At 36.5% G+C, this 20,249-nt stretch overlaps 1 protein-coding gene across 2 annotated transcripts in view; it reads left to right on the top strand.

Annotated features, from left to right (window-relative positions):
• Positions 1-3,632: 3,632 nt before the first annotated feature.
• The window catches only part of SRD5A3 (steroid 5 alpha-reductase 3), a 43,772-nt gene continuing 27,155 nt past the window's right edge, over positions 3,633-20,249 (top strand). For both annotated transcript variants that reach the window (XM_053703961.1, XM_053703960.1), the window contains exons 1-2: positions 3,633-3,903; positions 7,439-7,590. In XM_053703961.1, coding sequence (XP_053559936.1) covers positions 3,689-3,903; positions 7,439-7,590 — 367 coding nt within the window. In that variant the 5' untranslated portion in view covers positions 3,633-3,688. The remainder of the gene's footprint in view (positions 3,904-7,438; positions 7,591-20,249) is intronic.

The raw sequence follows: 20,249 nt of genomic DNA, 5'->3' as shown, positions 1-20,249 counted from the left end.
ATGGATGCCGAACTCCCCCCACCATTACGTAGCTGCCTTCTTCTTCAACTGATAAGCAAATCAGAATCCAGTCCTCGGACAGAAATTGCACGCGCGTGCAATTTCTGTCCGAGGACTGGATTCTGATTTGAAACATAGAAACATAGATATTGACGGCAGATAAGAGCCATAGGCCCAGCAAGTCTGCCCCACCTTACCTAACAGTATAAACTTATCTAGTTCGTAGGATAGCCCTATGCTTGTCCCATGCATTTTTAAAGTCCCCCACAGTGTTTGTTGCTACTACCTCTTGAGGAAGTTTATTCCATAAATCAATCACTCTTTCTGTAAAGAAGTGCTTCCTCAAATTACACCTGAATCTACTACCCTTTAGCTTGAGCTCATGACCCCTTGTTCTTGAATTTTCCATTTTATGTAAAATACCCACAGCCTCAGTTTTACTAAACCCTTTAATGTACTTGAAAGTTGCTATCATATCACCTCTTTCCCTTCTCTCCTCTAAGCTATACATATTTAGGTCATTGAGCCTATCCTGGTAAGTTTTATTTTTTAGACCATGTACCATTTTGGTAGCCCTCCTTTGCACAGATTCAAGTTTGTTAATATCCTTCTGAAGATATGGCCTCCAGAACTGCACACAATACTCAAGATGAGGCCTAACTAATGATCTATAAAGTGGCATAAGAACCTTACTATTTCTGCTGCAAATACCTCTACCAATACATCCAAGCATTCTGCTAGCCTTACTCGCTGCCTTACTACATTGTTTACTAAGTTTTAAATCATCTGAAATAATAATTCCCAAGTCCTGTTCCTTGTCTGTAACAGTCAGTAAAGTGTCATTGAGTCTGTAATTAACATTTGGATTTTTCTTCCCTAAATGCATTATTTTACACTTTGCTGTGTTAAACTTTAGATCCCAGTCGTTTGTCCAATCCTCCAATTGTTGTATATCACTTCTCATTTTGTCTACCCCCCCTGGAACATCCACTCTGTTGCAAATTTTTGTATCATCTGCAAAGAGACATACTTTCCCCTGTAGCCCTTTGCTGATATCGCAGATAAATATGTTAAACAAAACAGGCCCCAGAACTGACCCCTGAGGAACACCACTAGTAACAGCCCCCTCTGCTGAATGAACTCCATTTACTAAGACACTTTGTTTTCTGTCCTTAAGCCAGCATTCCACCCAGTTCACAATTTTTGAATCTAGACCAAGGAGATATAGTTTGTGAATAAGTTTATTGTGTGGGACGGTGTCAAATGCTTTGCTGAAATCTAGATATGCTACATCAACTGCTCCTCCCTTGTCTAATACTTTTGTTACATAATCAAAGAAGTCAATTAGATTAGTCTGACATGATCTCCCTGAAGTAAAACCATGCTGATTTTGGTCCTCTAAATTGTTTGTCTTTATGTAAGTCATAATTCTTTCCTTTAAGAGGCTTTCCATTAATTTCCCTACTACTGAAGTTAAACTAACTGGCCTGTAGTTGCCAGATTCTTCTCTACTGCCCTTTTTATGAAGAGGTATTACATTTGCTATTCTCCAATCATCTGGGACAGCTCCTGTTAATAGTGACTGATTAAACAGATCAGTTAATGGGACAGTTAGCACTGAACGAAGTTCTTTTAAAACCCTTGTATGAATATTATCAGGACCCACTGCCTTTGTAACATTTATTTTTGATAATGCTAACAAAACCTCATCCTCTGTAAAAAGATTACTGTTAAGCTTGTTTCTATTTTGCATAGCATTAATGTAGACATTGTATCTTCACAATCTTTAGTGAAAACAGAACAGAAGTAATCATTGAGACAGTCTGCAATCTGCTTATCTCCTTCTATTATTCTACCATCAACTGATTTCAATTTTACTATTCCTACCTTATTTTTTCTTCTTTCACTGATATATCTAAAGAATGTTTTGTCCCCATGTTTTACTGACTGTGCTATCTTCTCTTCTGCATCAGCTTTAACCTTCCTAATTAACTGCTTAGTCTTTTTTTGTTGGAGTCTCCATATTTTCATATCATCATCTGCTTGTGTGTGTCTGTAATTTTTATAAGCTATCTTTTTTGTCTTTACAGCATGTGCTACTTCTTTGGAAAACCAAATTGGTTTCCGCTTTCTTTTACTTTTACAGACATGTCTAATACAGTGTGCGGTTGCATCTAAAATGGCACCTTTCACAAATTCCCACTGTTCTTGAACCCCTGTAATAAGATTTTTCCCCTTTAAATAGTTTTTTAGGTATTCTCCCATTAATTTGCTTATCAGTTGAAGAAGAAGGCAGCTACGTAATGGTGGGGGGAGTTCGGCATCCATATTTACCGGGTATTAGTGTAGTTAGCTACTCTGATTAGGACGGAAGCAAGGCGGCAAGGCAGGAGGGTATAGTGTAGGCGGACCTCTGTTTTTTTATTTTCAATATCAAAACATGTTAAAGTAAGTGTTGACTGTCCCTTTAACATTTTTCTCTGCATGTGAAGCATAGCTAGATATTCTCAGTGCACCAGCATTTTAAATACTGCAGCTGCTCAGTGTCAGAGGGGCCTGTATCATGTCGGCAATTAACAAATTGAGTTATTACCAGATGGTACAAGCACCTTGGGCTCTCTAAGCATGTGCTATGTTTGAAATGCTGGTGCATGGTGCATACTTAAATACACTTGAATCAGCTACAGCTTTTATTAGAGGTATTGTTGGTAATACATGTATATCAAAAATGCTTCTACTCAAAACTGAAGGCATCCATGTGGATTAAAATGTTGGCTGGAATCATTGCAATATGCATTAATCATTATTTTAAAAGGATTCTACATTGTATTTCTTTTTAAAAAAAATACATTTATGCAGGGACCATTACTTACTGTTACAGCCCCACAATGAGACAATGGAGCAGCTTTCCCTTTAAAGTGGTTGCTAGGAGACATGTGCACTCCAGTCAGTTTCTAGCTCATACTCAGAAGAGGACTTTTGCTCTAAAAATAATGTAAACTTTATCTCACTATAGGCAGTGGCTACATTGAGAATTTCTAAATTCTCATTTTACAAGTTGTTGTTTTTAACAGTCTTTTTCTTTTTATGTTTATAATTTAACTTTTTTTTAACTAAAGGATTACAATTTCATATCCCTTTAACTAAATTTTACACCGTCCATCCCTTCAACGATCGTGATTGTTGGATCATTTGAGAGTAGCTCATTTTACCTGCCTCTACTTTTCTGCAGCAAAGGGGTAAAATAAACATACTCAGTTTTTTGTGTGCAGCAGATATTTGCGATAGAGTTACTAGACACCTGATATACTACACCTATGAAAAATAAAAGTGATTTTAATCACATATAAAAACCTGGCTTATTTACTGCAATTATGCTATGTTGTTACAAGCACCCGACATGAATTACACAGTACCAAATAATACAAAAAAATTCCAAACATTTTTCTTTGTGAGCACATTTATACTGGCTCTCAAGCCTGCATACGATTTCTAATGAACAGCACTTCATTCTAAAATGCTGCAAACGCCTAGTTCACACTTCAGTAATAATAACTAGCTAACAGGTATAGAATAAGGAATGGGCGTGTTTCGGGAATGTCACGTGACGTTTAATATGACGTCAGCACTGGTCTGTAATGGCTGCGCCCGGGGAACTTGTATTTTTACCTGAAGTCAGTCGCAGACCATGCAGTTATCAGTACCTGCTGGGGTGAATGTCATTTCCCTGCTCTGGGTGCTCCTAGATGCCGCTTTCCTAACCGCTTTTCTGCTGTACTTGTTTTTAGACAGCAGCCGCCAATCATTTCTTTATAGCTTGTTTCAAGATGTTATACGCTATGGGAAGACAAAAGTGGGCCTGCAACGTCCTGTTTGGCTGCATTATTTTGATGTCCCCAAGAGGTAACCATGTTCAGGGACAGTCTACTCTGGAATTCGTATTCTTTAAAAATACAGATAATCCATTTATTTCTCAGTTTTGCATAACCAACACAGTTATATTAATATACTTTTTACCTATGTGATTTCCTTGTATCTAATCCTCTGCAGACTGCCCCTTATTTGTTCTTTTGACAGACTTGCGTTTTAACCATTTCTAGTTAGAGAATTACAGCTACACCAAGAGGTTAAATACAATTTGGAATATTTGTATTACTATAGGATGGGACCGTTTTGTTTTAGCTTGTGAAATAGATGGATTATAGGTAATAAAGGAAAGTATGTTTTCAAATAAAGACTTCACTTTTTTATTAAATGTCTAGTGTGTCAGACACTTGGGGTGCCAGATTTTGACATGTCTCTATGATGGAATTGAGTTTCTGCATAATTTTGGAATTGTGGGTAACCACAGTATACATGGTAGGGTAGCAATGAACATGAGACCTTTTGGGTACTAGATAAACTGTATTGGAGTTGTGTGACAGCTACTCCAATAATCTAACAAAATAATATTAAGTGAATTAACTTATAACTAGGTAGTGTCAGCTACAGTGCATTCAGAAAGTATGCAAACCCCTTTCACATTTTGTTATGTTGCAGCCTTATTCTAAAATGGTTTTAAAAAAAAAAAAAAATCCACATCAATATACACACCATACCCCATAATGACAAACCAAAAAACAGATTTTTTGGTAACATATTTATTAAAGTGACAGTCTACATATATTTTTGTTTAAAAAGATAGAAGATTTTAATCCACTCTCTCATCCTTTCCCGCCTCGACTACTGCAACTCCGTCCTCTCTGGTCTACCTAGCTGCCACATAGCTCCTTTACAATCCATTATGAATGCCTCTGCCAGGCTCATCTTCCTTACACGTCGATCTTCATCTGCTGCACCTCTCTGCCAATCCCTTCACTGGCTTCCTCTTGCCTCTAGGATTAAACACAAAATCCTCACTCTGACATATAAAGCTCTCAACTGCACTGCTCCCCCTACATTTCAGAACTTGTCTCCAGATACTCTCCCTCCCGTCCCCTTCGATCAGCTCAGGATCTCCTCCTCTCTTGTTACTTCCTCACATTCCCGTTTACAGGACTTCTCCAGACTGGCCCCCATCTTGTGGAACTCCCTGCCTTGCTCCACAAGACTCTCCCCTAGTTTTAACAGCTTCAAGCGCTCCCTAAAAACTCTACTATTCAGGGATGCTTACAACCAACACTAACCTTTCCTAACTCCATTGCTTTCCACTTGAACCCCTTAGAATGTAAGCCTATGAGCCCAGCTGTTTGCAGATCGCCTTCATAAGAGCCGACTTCAACAGTGAAACTCTCGGCAGGGCCCTCTACCCACTTGATCCCTGCAAAAGCTATCCTGTATATTGACTATGTTTACAGCGCTGTGGAATCTGTTGGCCCTCTACAAATACCTGATAATAATAATAGATATTCCCTTTATTACCCATTCTTTAGTTTTGCATAACCAACACAGTTAAATTAATATACGTTTTACCTCTGTGATTACCTTGTATCTAAGCTTAAGCAGACTGCCCCTTATTTCTGTTCTTTTGATAGACTTGCATTTTAGCCAATCAGTGGCCTCTCATAAGTAACTCCACAGACGTGAGTACAATGTTATCTATATGGCACATATGAACTAGCTCTGTCTAGTTGTGAAAAACTGTCAAATGCATTCAGATAAGAAATTAGCATATGAGCCTACCTAGGTTTAGCTTTCAACTAAGAATACCAAGAGAACAAAGCACATTTGATGATAAAAGTAAGTTGGAAAGTTGTTTAAAATTACATGTTCTATCTGAATCATGAAAGTCTTGGCTGTGTGCTTAGGGTCATTGTCCTGTTGGCCTAGTTTGAGGTCCTGAGCGCTCTGCTCCAGGTTTTCATTAAGGATATTTCTGTATTGTTTTGCATTCAGCTTTCCCTCAACCCTGACCAGTCTCCCAGAGCATTCTGTCTGGCCACTCCACCATCAAGCCCAGGTCGGTTGAGTGTTGCATCTCCACATATGATTATTGGAGCTCAACCAGAGTGACCATTGGGTTCTTGGTCACCTCTCTTACCAAAGGTGTGCAGGGAGGAACATGCATTGTGGACATTGCATGAATAGTGTCTCTGGAAAGAACTGTTAATGAGCCTCCCTGTACACCCTGCATCACGTGTAACTCATAACTGTACAGAAAAATACGGAAGAGGTGGCAGCCCTATAACCGGGGAACACAGGGATGCAAAATGTGTGATTTTTTTTTATTTTTATTTTTTTAGAGATGTGGGTTTGAAACTCTTGTCTGTCGTACTGTTAAGGAACAGTTAAAGTGAAGGTAAACTTTGATTAAATGAAAGCCCGGTTTTTAAAAAAACTATTAAAAACAGGGGCACTTTCATTCATCAAAGTTTAGAAAGCAGCCATTTTGTTTAAAAAAACTTACCTTTCTACTTTTCACAGCCGGAGCAGCTTCCCCCACCCGAATATCCTCTCTTCACACGTCAGCAATGACTAATCCGGCTTCCTCCAATCACGGCATGGCCTCAGTCAATGACTCCCCTGGGGGGAAAGCCGTGATTAGAGGATCTCCGGGCTGCTTTAACTTCTTTTTCTGTTTATAATCTACATTTGAGGAGCCTTTTATGTCTTTTTAACTACTATGTTGGACTAGCATGAAATGTATTAAAAGGACATAAACCCAACATTTTTCTTTCAAGATTCAGATAGAGCATGCGTTTTTAAACAAATTTCCATTTTATTTTTATTTAATTTTCTTTGTTCTCTTGGTTTCCTTTGTTGAAAAGCATACCTAGGTAGGCTAAGGAGCAGCAAAGCACTACTGGGAGTTAGCTACTGATTAGTGACTGCATATAAAAGCCTCTTGTGATTGGTTCACCTGCTAGCCCCCAGTAGTGCATTGCTGCTCCTTCAACAAAGGATACCAAGAGAATGAATAACATTTTATGTGTCTTTAAAAAATCCTGGTGGGGGGAGAGTAGTGAAATGTAGATCTAGTGCAAGTGTATGTGTGCTTTTGTTAAAATAGTTTACTGTTTCTTTAGTCTAAAATTGTCCATACCTGAAAAAGCCACCAGTTGACACCTGCTTGGTTTGTTGGTATTGGTATATTTATGTTTAGTATTTTTCTGATAATGTGTTTTGCCCTTGTATACAGCTTTGGAATAGGCATAAACCATAATAAGAGATATGCATGTTATACCCCAGGGTTTTCTGACATTCTGGTACAGAATCCCTTAAACATAATATTTAGATTTCACGAAGATATTTATAAACACAAATGAATGCAACTGAAAAATATTATAGAATTTATTGTAAAAAATGCTTTGATTGCTAGTTGAACTTAGACTCATGCTATTTGTGAATTATAATATTTATGATCTTAAATGGGCACTTAGTCTATTTAAACAAAAAAAGCTATAGGCTTTTCGTATAGTGTAGTAAATCCTTTAACCAATTGTAATTTTTCTCTTCACAGATGGTTTTCACATTTCTATTATGTGTCTGTGATCTGGAATGGTTCTTTACTTTGGTTCTTCCTTCGAGCATTGTTGCTAGGTCATCCTGTTCCTGATTGGTTAAGATTACTGCTTTATTATCTTAATGTGCATCCTAAAGAACATATCCTGGGTGAGTCAATACAACAGAAAAAAGAAGCAACTCCTGCCTTGGATACATTTAAAAAAGGGACATTTTTCTTGCATGGTCCAGAGTACAAAAAAGAAACAACATTTTGACCCTATACCAGGTCCTTAGTCATTCCTGCATGTATACATACAAAGCTGTCTTTTCTTTTTCTTTTTTTTTTTTTTAAATATATTTTTATTGAATTTTTTAACATAACAAAAAAAGGAGTAAAACATATTCATATAAGACACAAAAAAAAACCCAATCACACACAAAAAAAAAAAAAAAAAAAAGGCAACACAGATACCTTGGTTGTTACCGTTAACATAATAACTAAAACATGATTTATCAACAAGGATCATCCCAGGTTTAAATAATATCCCTAATAATAATAAAAAAAAAAACATAACAACCATATATTACAATACCCTACAAACAGTATTACAATATTACTAAGGTAAGAAAATCTGCAAGAAACACTTTACACTGTGTTTGATTACATGACTATAACTAACATAATCATCCGCTCCATATCGTAATCATACTTCTGAATTTTGACATGGTTCATTCTTACATAAACACCAGAGGGAAGAGAAAAAAAAAAAAAAGAAGGGAATTGCCCCACCTGTCTCCCAAAAAACCAGACCCAGCTCGTAAACATGATTCAAAAGCAATATCCTTACAGATCTTTAATAACTATTAGTATACTTCTCTGTATAGTGAGATCCATGACGCTGGAAATTCACCTAATAACACTAATTCTGCAAAGCTATCAGAGCTCAGAAAGGGATTCAATATGGATCTTTGAAGTTGACAAGGGTATGTTTTAATGATAGGGAGCCATCTTGCTAGAAATTTTTAATTTTTTTTTTTCTCCTGTTAATTGCATATGAAAGGATATGATTTGGTTTTGTACTTCTCTAATAAAGAGTGAAAAACTAGGGGCTGTTTTTCCCTTCCACGCTTTCAATATCAGATACCTAGTCAATAAGATTATTGTATTTAATATATTTTCATGTAGGGGTTGATTATCTGAATGATTTTTAAGAAATATGATCTCTTCTAAACCAAGAGGGATGTCCACCCTATAGGTTTTATTGAGCCAGAAGATAACTTTTTTCCAGAATTGATTGATCTTTGGACAGCGTCCAAACATATGCAAGATATCTGCTTTTGGGTGCATACAACGTGGGCAGAGAAATGTTTGCAATGGGAACATTCTTTTTAATCTAGCTGGAGTATAATAATAATAATTCAATAGTTTCGTATGCGATTCTTTCCAATTTATTGATATCTTACATTTACCTAAAGCCAAAAAGCTTGTCCTTATTTTTTCAGGGTTCATGTCGGTAAAATAAGGTATCCAGATATTGCATATTTTATCTAAGGAAATTTGACTTTGTTTAGCCAGCATTATATCATATATTAGTGAGATTGACGAGGTTCCCCCTGAGAATTTTTGGATATATGTTCTAATATCAGACCATGCACCATTTCTTTCCAGAACCCAGCGCTTACTATCAACAAAATGTCGTATTTGAAAATAAGCAAACAGACTATTTCTAGGCAGATCAAATTGCGTTACAAGCGACTCAAATGAATGTGTCAAGCCAGAGTCTAATAGAATTTGATAGACAAATTTCAAACCCTTCTCCTCCCAGGTTTTAAATACTGCCTGGCTAATTCCAGGAATAAATTCCGCATTACCTCTAACTGGAAGATATTCGGATACCCTATGATTTGCTCCAATTAGATGGCAAAATTTGCGCCATGCTATCACTACATTGTTAATAGAAATTAGATTACGTACATTTTTTGGAATTTCATCCATAGGATTATGTAGAATAGCTTTCAGTAAATAAGGATAAATCATATAACTTTCAAGGTCAATTGACGAAAACCAATTAGTTTCTGCTAACCAATCAAATGCAATTTTAACCAAGGCGGCCAAATTATAAAGACTAATATTGGGTAATGCCAAACCCGCCATATTGCGTTTTTGAGTTAATTTATTGAGAGAGATACGTGGTTTCCTACCCTGCCAGATAAATTTACTAAACATAGCATTTATTTTATTAATATCCGATTTTTTTAAAAGCAGAGGGAGATTCTGTAAGGGATATAGGAGTTGTGGGAAAATAATAGTTTTTACTAGGCTAACTCTTGCTGTTATAGACAGCGGGAAAGCTGTCCAAATTTCTAGGTTTGTCTTGATCTTTTGTATAAGCATTTGATAGTTTAGATTATACCAATTCTGAGGATTTTTATGTAGGTATAGACCTAGATATATAAGAGTATCAACAACTTTAAATGGAATTTCCCGCATACTATATCTAGTCTTCTGAAGCCACATTAATTCACTTTTAGTGTAATTTATTTTATATCCTGAAAAGGTGCTAAAAAGATTTAAACATGTTAAAATTAGGGGTATTACCTGCGGAGTATTATATAAAAAAATAATAATATCATCTGCATATAAAAGAATTTTTAATGCAGGTGTCACTATAGGGGTCCCTATACATACCTGTCTTAACCAGATGGCCAGAGGTTCAAGAGCGATATTAAAAAGTAAAGGGGAGAGTGGACAGCCCTGTCTCGTACCTTTTCTTAGTGAGATTGCCTTAGTTAATGATCCGTTAATTAAGAGGAAGGATATTGGATTCTTATATAGATTATGTATAAAATGAACAAAATGATTTTTAAATCCAAATCTTTCCAGTGCTTTGAAAAGGTACTCCCATTCGATTGAATCAAAGGCCTTCTCGGCATCAAGTGTTAGTAAAGCTGTATCAAATTTTGTTTGTTTCCCTGTATTCCATATATAATCTAAGAAAGTTATAACTTTACGTATGTTTTTTGATGATTTTCTTGATGCCATGAAGCCCGTTTGGTCCAGATGAATGATTTTATCAAGACAGTTCATTAATCTGGCAAAACATAAAAGAGACAGATGCGCCACATGGCCCAATATTGTTTGTTCAGCGGGGTAGATATATTCTAGTGGTATCAATATTAACTCACAATCTAGGGAGCACTCCAGTTAGTGCAGCAGGAGCAGTCTGGGATTAATCACAGTCACCCAGCAGACCGACCTCTAGGGCAAAATGGTATGGTTCTGTGATGGAGATACAAGCAAAAACAAAAGTGCCTATATGGCCTAGTACTGTTTGAACCAGAGGATGGTGTTATGTATATTTGAAAATATACTCACAATTTGTATAGCATCTTCATTGATGCTAATCAGGCAGGAAGGGATCAATGCAGTCACCCAACAGACTATGGCAGGTTTTCACAGCAGGCAGAGCAGCAGAGCTCTCAAGGATCAGGTTAGGTCCAAATGATACACAATAGCAAGTGTTTAAATAAAAAGTTGATACTTTACTTGATAAAACAAATAAAAACAAGCGACGCGTTTCTCAGCACACAGGCTGTTTCCTCAGGCTTATAAAAATGTAACTAAAACACTTGCTATTTATAACAAACAATTGTAACAACCTAATTAGGCACACATGTTTAGGGGAGTGACAGAGAGCAAGCCACTATGGTAACATCCTATCACAATTTACTATGATGGGTGGTGAATATGATATTAACATAACATAACCTTCTAATACAATAAAAATCCTCAGAGATCATACATGTTTTATCTCTTATTAATATATCAAATACACACAAATTAGGAGATCCTATTGGGCACCACCTGACCTAGTGGCGATTTTATGATTCCCTATCCGATTTTAATGATGTTCCTTATATAAGTTTATTTTATTATATTAGGCCATGTAAGCTAAGGGAATTTGTAATTGTCATTAAGAAATTTTACCTTGATCTTGTGTAACTGTCGATGTTTGTTTGTGTTTAATTCCTTATCGGCGTTCCCTAATGGAGTCTGCGCATGCGTGTGCGCTCATCTATTGGTCATTACATGGCAAGAGCGCATGCGTGTAATGGAGTAGGCACATTGGGTCTAGCCAATGAAGAAGAGTCCAGCCTTGGGCCAATCAAATGGTGATATCCCATCATGTGATGTGCCCAATTTCGTCACTAGAATGTGTATTATAGATCGGAGCAGCGGATAGCAGGTCCACTCCATAACATTGGAGGCGGAACTGTTAAAGACAGTCTGTCAGATAATAGTTAACACTAAAGTCCATGCGTTCATGTAGGGCTAAAATGTACAGGTCAAAGAAATATAATCCATGATATTCAGTGACTACTATATTTATCGAGTCACTGATCACATGACAAACTCATAATAGCAACCAGTCAGCGATATTGTAACCAATCAAATTAATAAATAACTGTTGTATGTCGGTAGGGAACAGAGTCTGTAAAGAGGTGTCAGATGTTGTTGATATAAATATTAGAGAGCGACACACGCTCACTATAGGCTCCAAATTATTGGGCATAATACAATGTTAGATTAGCATGTTTGTTCCTAACCATCAAACTCGATGACAGCATTAATGGCAGTTTAATTCTTAGAATTCAGAATGCTATTAAACTATAGTGTGGACATGAGTGAAGTGAAGTGTATAATGAGTGTTTATAGCAAGTGAAAATTGTAACTCAAATGACCTTTCCTAAATAAATGCGAATCATGTAAGTATTCCCTAAGTAGTGAGCTACGTTTTTTAAGAATTGTATAAGACATATTAGAACAGAGTTGTTTAAATAGCAGGTGTAAACATATTATAAAAAATATTATAAAAATGGGTTATTCCTAATAAATATTAGGAACACTACAGTGATAATAGTGACTAAAATGAACCATATAGATTCTCATGGTGCCATAGTGTAAGGACATACTAATAAGTGATGGAGACTAGAGTGTATAGATGTAACTAGAGTTGGTAATAGTAACTATAGTGAAGTGTTCGAACCAATGTAGGTAAGCTATAAGCTAATAGGTGTTAAGTGTTAGTGTTTTGTTAACACCCTTCTAATGAATATTATAATGCTAAAATATAAATGCACCCACAATCAGTTAATTTTGTACATAATAATTTATGGAAAACCTAATAATAGGTGAAAACATATGTGAATTGTGTGTCAAAAAATAAGCTATTATAGTGAAAAAATAAAAAAACAGAATAAAAAAGTAAAAGAATAAAAAAGTAAGGATAGGGAAAACCCTATTAGATTAATTGGTAAGTTGAGACCTAGAAATCTAAAGGCCAGGATTGTCAAACTTGCATTAATAGAGAAGAAATTGGTCCTATTTGGGCAGTTCCAGCTATATCTTGAGCCTGAATAGATTACTGGGTTCACATAGTCAGATATTAAATGCAGCTAAATCTACACATTCGTTAAGCCCATCTGGTGCCAACGTGTGTAATTTATGTATCCAGTAAGTCTCTCTACGACGCAAACTGAGAAATGGATTATGACTATTTCGAGAAATTTGCTCAATGGGTATTATTGATAGTGTTTTCGTACTGCCTTTGTGTGCAAAAGCACAATGTCTCGAAAGGCTGTGCTTCAGATATTTTCTTTTAATGTTGTAAGTGTGTTCACTCCAGCGTTTCTTAATAGCGCGACTCGTTCGCCCTACATATTGAGCCCCACATTGGCAACTCACCAAATAAATGACATAGGTTGATTCACAAGATAGCCTCTTATTAATTTTGAAATGTTCTCCTGTCTGATGGGAGGAAAAGAGATTAGTGCCACTTTTAACAATTTTGCACATATTACATTTGCGCTTCATGCACTTGAAAATTCCATTTTGAGGGACAAAATTGCCCAAAAAGGTCTTTCTTTGGCCTATTCGATGGTTAGAGGTGACGGCCTTATCTCTTACGATCTTGCTAGGGGCTAGTTTGTTTTTAAGGGTGGGTGCCCTTCTATAAACTATCCTAGGCTTGGACGGGATGAATTTTCTAAGATGTGGATCATCACAAATGATGGGCCAATGTCTTGTTATGATTTTCTGAATCTCGCGATAGTTACTGTTAAAGCCAGTAATGAATGGCGGTGTCTTGTTATACTTTTCAATAGTTCTTTCCCTTGTTTTATTTATTTGGTTCTTGTCTGATATAAGATAGGTGTTCCTGTCATCCTGTAGTGCTCTAAGGTATCCTTTTTGGATAAGATCCAAAGGATAACCTTTTTCTAAGAATCTATCCTTCAGAATCAGTGATTGCCTTTTGTAACTTTCTACGGTGCTACAGTTTCGTCTTATCCTTCTAAACTGCCCATAGGGCACGTTTCTCTTCCAACTCATATAGTGGTTGCTGGTGAAATTTAGGAAACTGTTGCAATCGACTTTTTTGAAAAAAGTTTCTGACATAATTGTACCATCACTAGCGAAAGATAGTGATAGATCCAAGAATTCAATCTTATTAGATTGGATATTGGAAGTAAATTCCAAATCAAATTCATTGGCATTAAGTGATGAAGTAAATATGACAGCCTCCTCATGACTCCCCCTATACAAGATAAGTAGGTCATCTATATAACGGCCATAGAACACCAGACTCGCACCCATAGGAGACCCATAAATGTGGGTCTCCTCAAATTTGCCCATATATAAATTGGCAAAACTGGGTGCGAATCTGGTGCCCATGGCCGTACCCTTTACCTGGAGATAGTGTAGTCCCTGATATAAAAAGTAATTATGATGAAGTATGAAGTGAATTATTTCGCTAATAAATTGTTGTTGTCTGGGCGGCATGTAAATATCAGTGGCTAGGTATGATTGGATGACCGTTAGTCCTTTATCGTGTGGAATGTTGGAGTAAAGTGAGCTTACATCACTGGTAATCCACCAAAGCTTGTTGTCAGTTTTCTTAATACCTAGATTATTTAGTTTATTTAGCAGATCTGTAGAATCCCTAATGAATGAGGGTAAATTTATAACGTGTTTTTGTAAAAAAGAGTCAACATAAGCGGAAAGGTGGTCAGTCAGACTATCTATACCTGCCACAATTGGGCGGCCTGGGGGGTGAGATGTATTTTTATGAATCTTGGGCAAGTGGTAGTAAAATGCTACACAGGGATTTTTAGGATAAAGATATTCTTTTTCCTTCTTGGATATAATGCCCTCATCAAATCCTTCTTTAAGAAGTGAGTAAAGTTGTTTTTGGTATATGGGGGTAGGATCTTTCGCTAAGAGTTTATAATAACTCTCATCTTTCAAGATTTTATCAGCTTCTAAAATATAGTCAGATCTATTTTGGAGGACAATACCCCCACCCTTGTCCGCCTGGCGTATTATGATGTCTGAATTTGATGAAAGTATTTCAAGAGCTTGGCGTTCACCAGGACTTAAATTGTGTCTGTATTTGGTTTTTTTTAGACAATTTTTCTAAATCTTTGAGTACCATTGATTGAAAAATGCTGATGTGCGAGTTTCTCACACGAGGGGGATTAAAATTTGATTTGGGCTTAAAGTCTGTTTGTATATATTTCTCATTGAGTTGTTGTAATAATGTATCAGGATCAAAAGAGACCACACCATCTCTCAGATGTTTGTCCATAGAATCCAAAACAATGGGTAGACTATCAGTATTTTTTAAACGTTTTTCTGCAAAATATTTTTGTAGGGAAAGCTTTCTAGTGAAGCTGTTGATGTCCACAAACAGTTGGAACATGTTGGGACCATTAGTAGGGCTGAAGGATAACCCTTTTCCTAATACTCTGATTTCGTCATCAGATAATGTATGATCTGACAAATTAAAAATTCCCTTTTTATATTTTAATAACTTCTCTTTTTTGGAGGTTGAGGATTTTCCTCTATTTCCTCGTTTGTGTGTATCCTTTTTTGTCTTGGTGGTCGAGGGGACATGGACCAATGTTCTACACGGGGGTCTGGGCCCATCTCTAAAAAAGGAATATTATTGTGTTCATTGTTAGTAGATGTACCTGGAGTATTAGGGGACTGATAATTATCAGAATTTAGTGGCTGGAATCTATTCGTAGATTCGAATGATCTATTAGAGGGTCTAGAAGGATTGGAGTTATCAAGGCCTCTAGGATCATTAGTGAAGACTCTTTCTTTCATAGCGGATCTTTCGTTATATGTGTCAGTAATCGTATTGAATGGTCTATCAATATGTTTGTGGTTTCTAAACCTGTTTGAGGGGTATCCATTATTTTCATAAAATCTCTGATGATTGCCATCATTATGTTTGTGTGTCCTATTAAAATCAGGATGAAATGAGGGTGTAATACACATCAATGTGTATTACTGCCCTTAGGGGGCGCCTCCTATAGCCTAACAACTAAACATATGTTCAAACAATATCAGTTAACTAAATTAATACTTATAAGAGATATATATATATACAGAAACATACATATATATAAAAGTGTACCAACATAAAGTCCAGTAAGTGATATAGATATAGTCCCAATCAGTGGTAAGTCCAAAAAAAACAGTAGTAGGCAGCTCTCGGTCTTAGGATGGTCTTCCTGAAAGATGGGTAACTAGAAAAAAAGAAAACACAGAGGCGCCAAACATGGCCTAGTATAGCCAGATACCAGATATAACAATTAACAGGGTAGCAATTGGATACTCACAAAGGAGACGCACCCAATGGTGCTATTGAAGCAGACTGGAGCCTCTCAGTGGTCCAGCTCACTGATGTGTCTCACGTATCAGTTGTGGTCCTTGGTGATGGTGATTAACAGGTTCCTGAGTGAACAAAAAATATGCAAACCATAGCCCAGTAACGTTTGTACAAGTGAATGGCAATCTGAGCAATCCTACTTACAAGATCCAAAGCACCTGCAGGTGCATACACTGCAAACTGGAACCAAACAGTCGCCCAGTAGACTGATCCCTCCAGGTGAAAGCAGATTAACTCTCAGGTGCCAATCAAAGTTTGAGCAGCATGTAAATGATATAAAGATTGTCCAAAAAGCAAGTGTATTTCTGTAAAAATCTTTATTAAAATGCGACGCGTTTCTCAGCTATAACAAGCTGTTTCATCAGGCTAAAAAATTATAAAAACACATTCAGAATACACTTGCTTTATACAAAACTAAACCTACTAATTAGCCAATCAGATGGCTCCAACCTTGATGGTCATTAAGTGTTAGCACCTGTCTGCTAGAAGGTTGGTATGGCAACCAACAGCCCAAACATAATTTAGTACAGATACCAAACTTCAGCAGACCATACTAGTGACCAAATCATCGTTTGTGTGCATCAAAATAAATCATCATTGTGTATTGATGATAATAAAAAACATAAGCAAAACACTGTTAAGAACAGGAACACATTTCCTATAAAATTGTACTTCATGAAATATAAATAAACAAACTAATACATATAATGATATGTTTCCCATACCTATTCAGTCTACATAAATCGTGCTTTTATAATTTCAGCCTTAACTTCCTCTTAAAAAATGTTAAATTAAATATGCGACTTAATAACAAGTTAAGGACAGGCAAAGCAATGCTGTCAAACTTATTGTTAACTAATGTTGCAAACCCAAGTGTTCGTTAATACGACTCCTGCTTCCTGATGTCAAATAGCACAATAGCTGATTCTTCAAAAATAAATGGGTGGAATTTGTTTGACGAAAATCTTGTGGACACGTATCATCAAAAACCTTTTTCAAGACAGTTGATTGCAACAGTTTTCTCCACTTTGAGAGCAACCACTATAAATGTTGGAAAATGAATGTCCCTTACGGACAATTTAGACGGATTAGGAGAAATTGTTCATCAATTGATGATTATGACACACAGGCCAAAATTATTGGCGAGAGATTTCTTGAAAAAGGCTATCCACCAGACCTGATATCCAGGGAGATGGATAGGGTCAGGAAAGAAGATAGGTCGAATTACTTCATTAATAAAGCTGGAAACCAGACTGTCTTCAAGGATACTAATCCCCCCCTCTTCATTACCAGATATAATTCTAACCACCTTGCAGTAAATAAAATTCTCAAGAAACATTGGTCTATCCTCACCAATGATCCTACCCTTAAGCAACTTTTGGGTGACAAACCCAAGGTAGTTTATAGGAGGGCACCAACCCTAAAAACAGCTCTAGCGCCGAGCAAAATTGTCAGGGACAAATACACCAACAATAATTTATTCCCAGGCATTCCACGGGACATTAATAAACAGAAACTTATGGTATCAAAATGTTTTAGAAAACGTTGTGGTATGTGCAGTTTCATAACACACAGAGTATCATCGTTCACATCTTTTGTTACATCAAATGTCAGATACAATCGAAAAAATGAATATCATAAAAAAATGTATTAAATAATAAATAATGAAATATAATGCCACAACATATAGTGTGACACTTTATTCAACAAGTGAGCGACACTTGATATTAGTTGTAACAGTTCAGATTACTTAGTGGAAAGTCACTGTGTGGAGAACAGATATTATAGAGGCAGCAATCTGTAGAGAATCCGGCCGGGATCCCAAGAAGATGATCTACAAAACATAAAAGAGACAGATGCGCCACATGGCCCAATATTGTTTGTTCAGCGGGGTAGATATATTCTAGTGGTATCAATATTAACTCACAATCTAGGGAGCACTCCAGTTAGTGCAGCAGGAGCAGTCTGGGATTAATCACAGTCACCCAGCAGACCGACCTCTAGGGCAAAAGTGTCACACTATATGTTGTGGCATTATATTTCATTATTTATTATTTAATACATTTTTTTATGATATTCATTTTTTCGATTGTATCTGACATTTGATTGTTCTGATCTGATTGCTAGAAATCTGTATATAATAGGATTACACCTTACCACTGTTACAATTGCAATTTAGGGCGCCCCCTACTCTTATAGAATAATTGTGCGAATACACCTAGGTGTGTTTTGCCATAGGCCTTTTAGGGGTAGTCGACCTTGCTAATTATGCTGTCTGCTATTGAAAGATCCAATAAGAGGAAAAACAATAATAGTTTGGGCACCACTGCACACCAAACTGGGAATGAAAATGATTCTGACCCCTCCATGTACACTTTATTTACTAAATTAGAGAACTCATTGAAGTCTGAGCATAGACACTGGTGGGATTTTGAAACATTACAAAAGTATAAAAACAAAAAATTGATACCTAGAGGATTGAGAGTCTTTAAGAATTGTTCTTTTAAAGACAACAGTAATATCCTCAAAGAATGGGAAGATGCCCTCAGTGTCTGTGCTAACACTTTTATAGATATTCTGATCAAACATAGGAAACATTTGTATAATGAGGCTGGTATAGAAATAGATAATATACAACAGAATCTAGAAAAATTTGTGAATCACACTGAATTTGAGGGATTAAGAAAGTCAGCATATGACCAAGCTGAGGAATACCAGAACGAAATTATAAAAAGGAAAAATAAAAAACTAATAAGAGATGAGGGTGATTACGCCAAAGGTGAAATATACACCTATAACCGGAAAAATGGGACAAATACCAATAGTTCCATGAAACCATCCAATTATCCACCAAGGTTTACTCCTAGGAGACAGGATGTTAATAACTTCAACAATAGATCAACCCACAATCAGGGAGATAGATACTATGACTCACCTAGGTTCACTCCCAGGAGACATGATAACAATAACTACAACAATAGATGGTCTCACAATCAGGGAGATAGACACCCTGATCCACATATGGACAGACAATATAGGCACAGATTTCCTGAAGTTGACATGGCCAAAGACGGTACACATAACTCTTCTGATAATCAACAATATCAACAAAGAGGTCACCATAGAAACCATCAACCTCATAATAACACCAATTCCAACTATGACACTTATCGTGAAAATAAACACCAATATCATCAACTTAACAATCCCCATACATATAACTCTTGGGATAGATCAAATGATTTTAATAGGACACACAAACATAATGATGGCAATCATCAGAGATTTTATGAAAATAATGGATACCCCTCAAACAGGTTTAGAAACCACAAACATATTGATAGACCATTCAATACGATTACTGACACATATAACGAAAGATCCGCTATGAAAGAAAGAGTCTTCACTAATGATCCTAGAGGCCTTGATAACTCCAATCCTTCTAGACCCTCTAATAGATCATTCGAATCTACGAATAGATTCCAGCCACTAAATTCTGATAATTATCAGTCCCCTAATACTCCAGGTACATCTACTAACAATGAACACAATAATATTCCTTTTTTAGAGATGGGCCCAGACCCCCGTGTAGAACATTGGTCCATGTCCCCTCGACCACCAAGACAAAAAAGGATACACACAAACGAGGAAATAGAGGAAAATCCTCAACCTCCAAAAAAGAGAAGTTATTAAAATATAAAAAGGGAATTTTTAATTTGTCAGATCATACATTATCTGATGACGAAATCAGAGTATTAGGAAAAGGGTTATCCTTCAGCCCTACTAATGGTCCCAACATGTTCCAACTGTTTGTGGACATCAACAGCTTCACTAGAAAGCTTTCCCTACAAAAATATTTTGCAGAAAAACGTTTAAAAAATACTGATAGTCTACCCATTGTTTTGGATTCTATGGACAAACATCTGAGAGATGGTGTGGTCTCTTTTGATCCTGATACATTATTACAACAACTCAATGAGAAATATATACAAACAGACTTTAAGCCCAAATCAAATTTTAATCCCCCTCGTGTGAGAAACTCGCACATCAGCATTTTTCAATCAATGGTACTCAAAGATTTAGAAAAAT

This window comes from Bombina bombina, chromosome 2 (genome assembly GCF_027579735.1).
Source record: "Bombina bombina isolate aBomBom1 chromosome 2, aBomBom1.pri, whole genome shotgun sequence".
Lineage (NCBI taxonomy): Eukaryota > Metazoa > Chordata > Amphibia > Anura > Bombinatoridae > Bombina > Bombina bombina.
The sequence above is the reverse complement of the archived record's forward strand: the minus strand, read 5'-3'. Positions and strand labels throughout refer to the sequence as shown.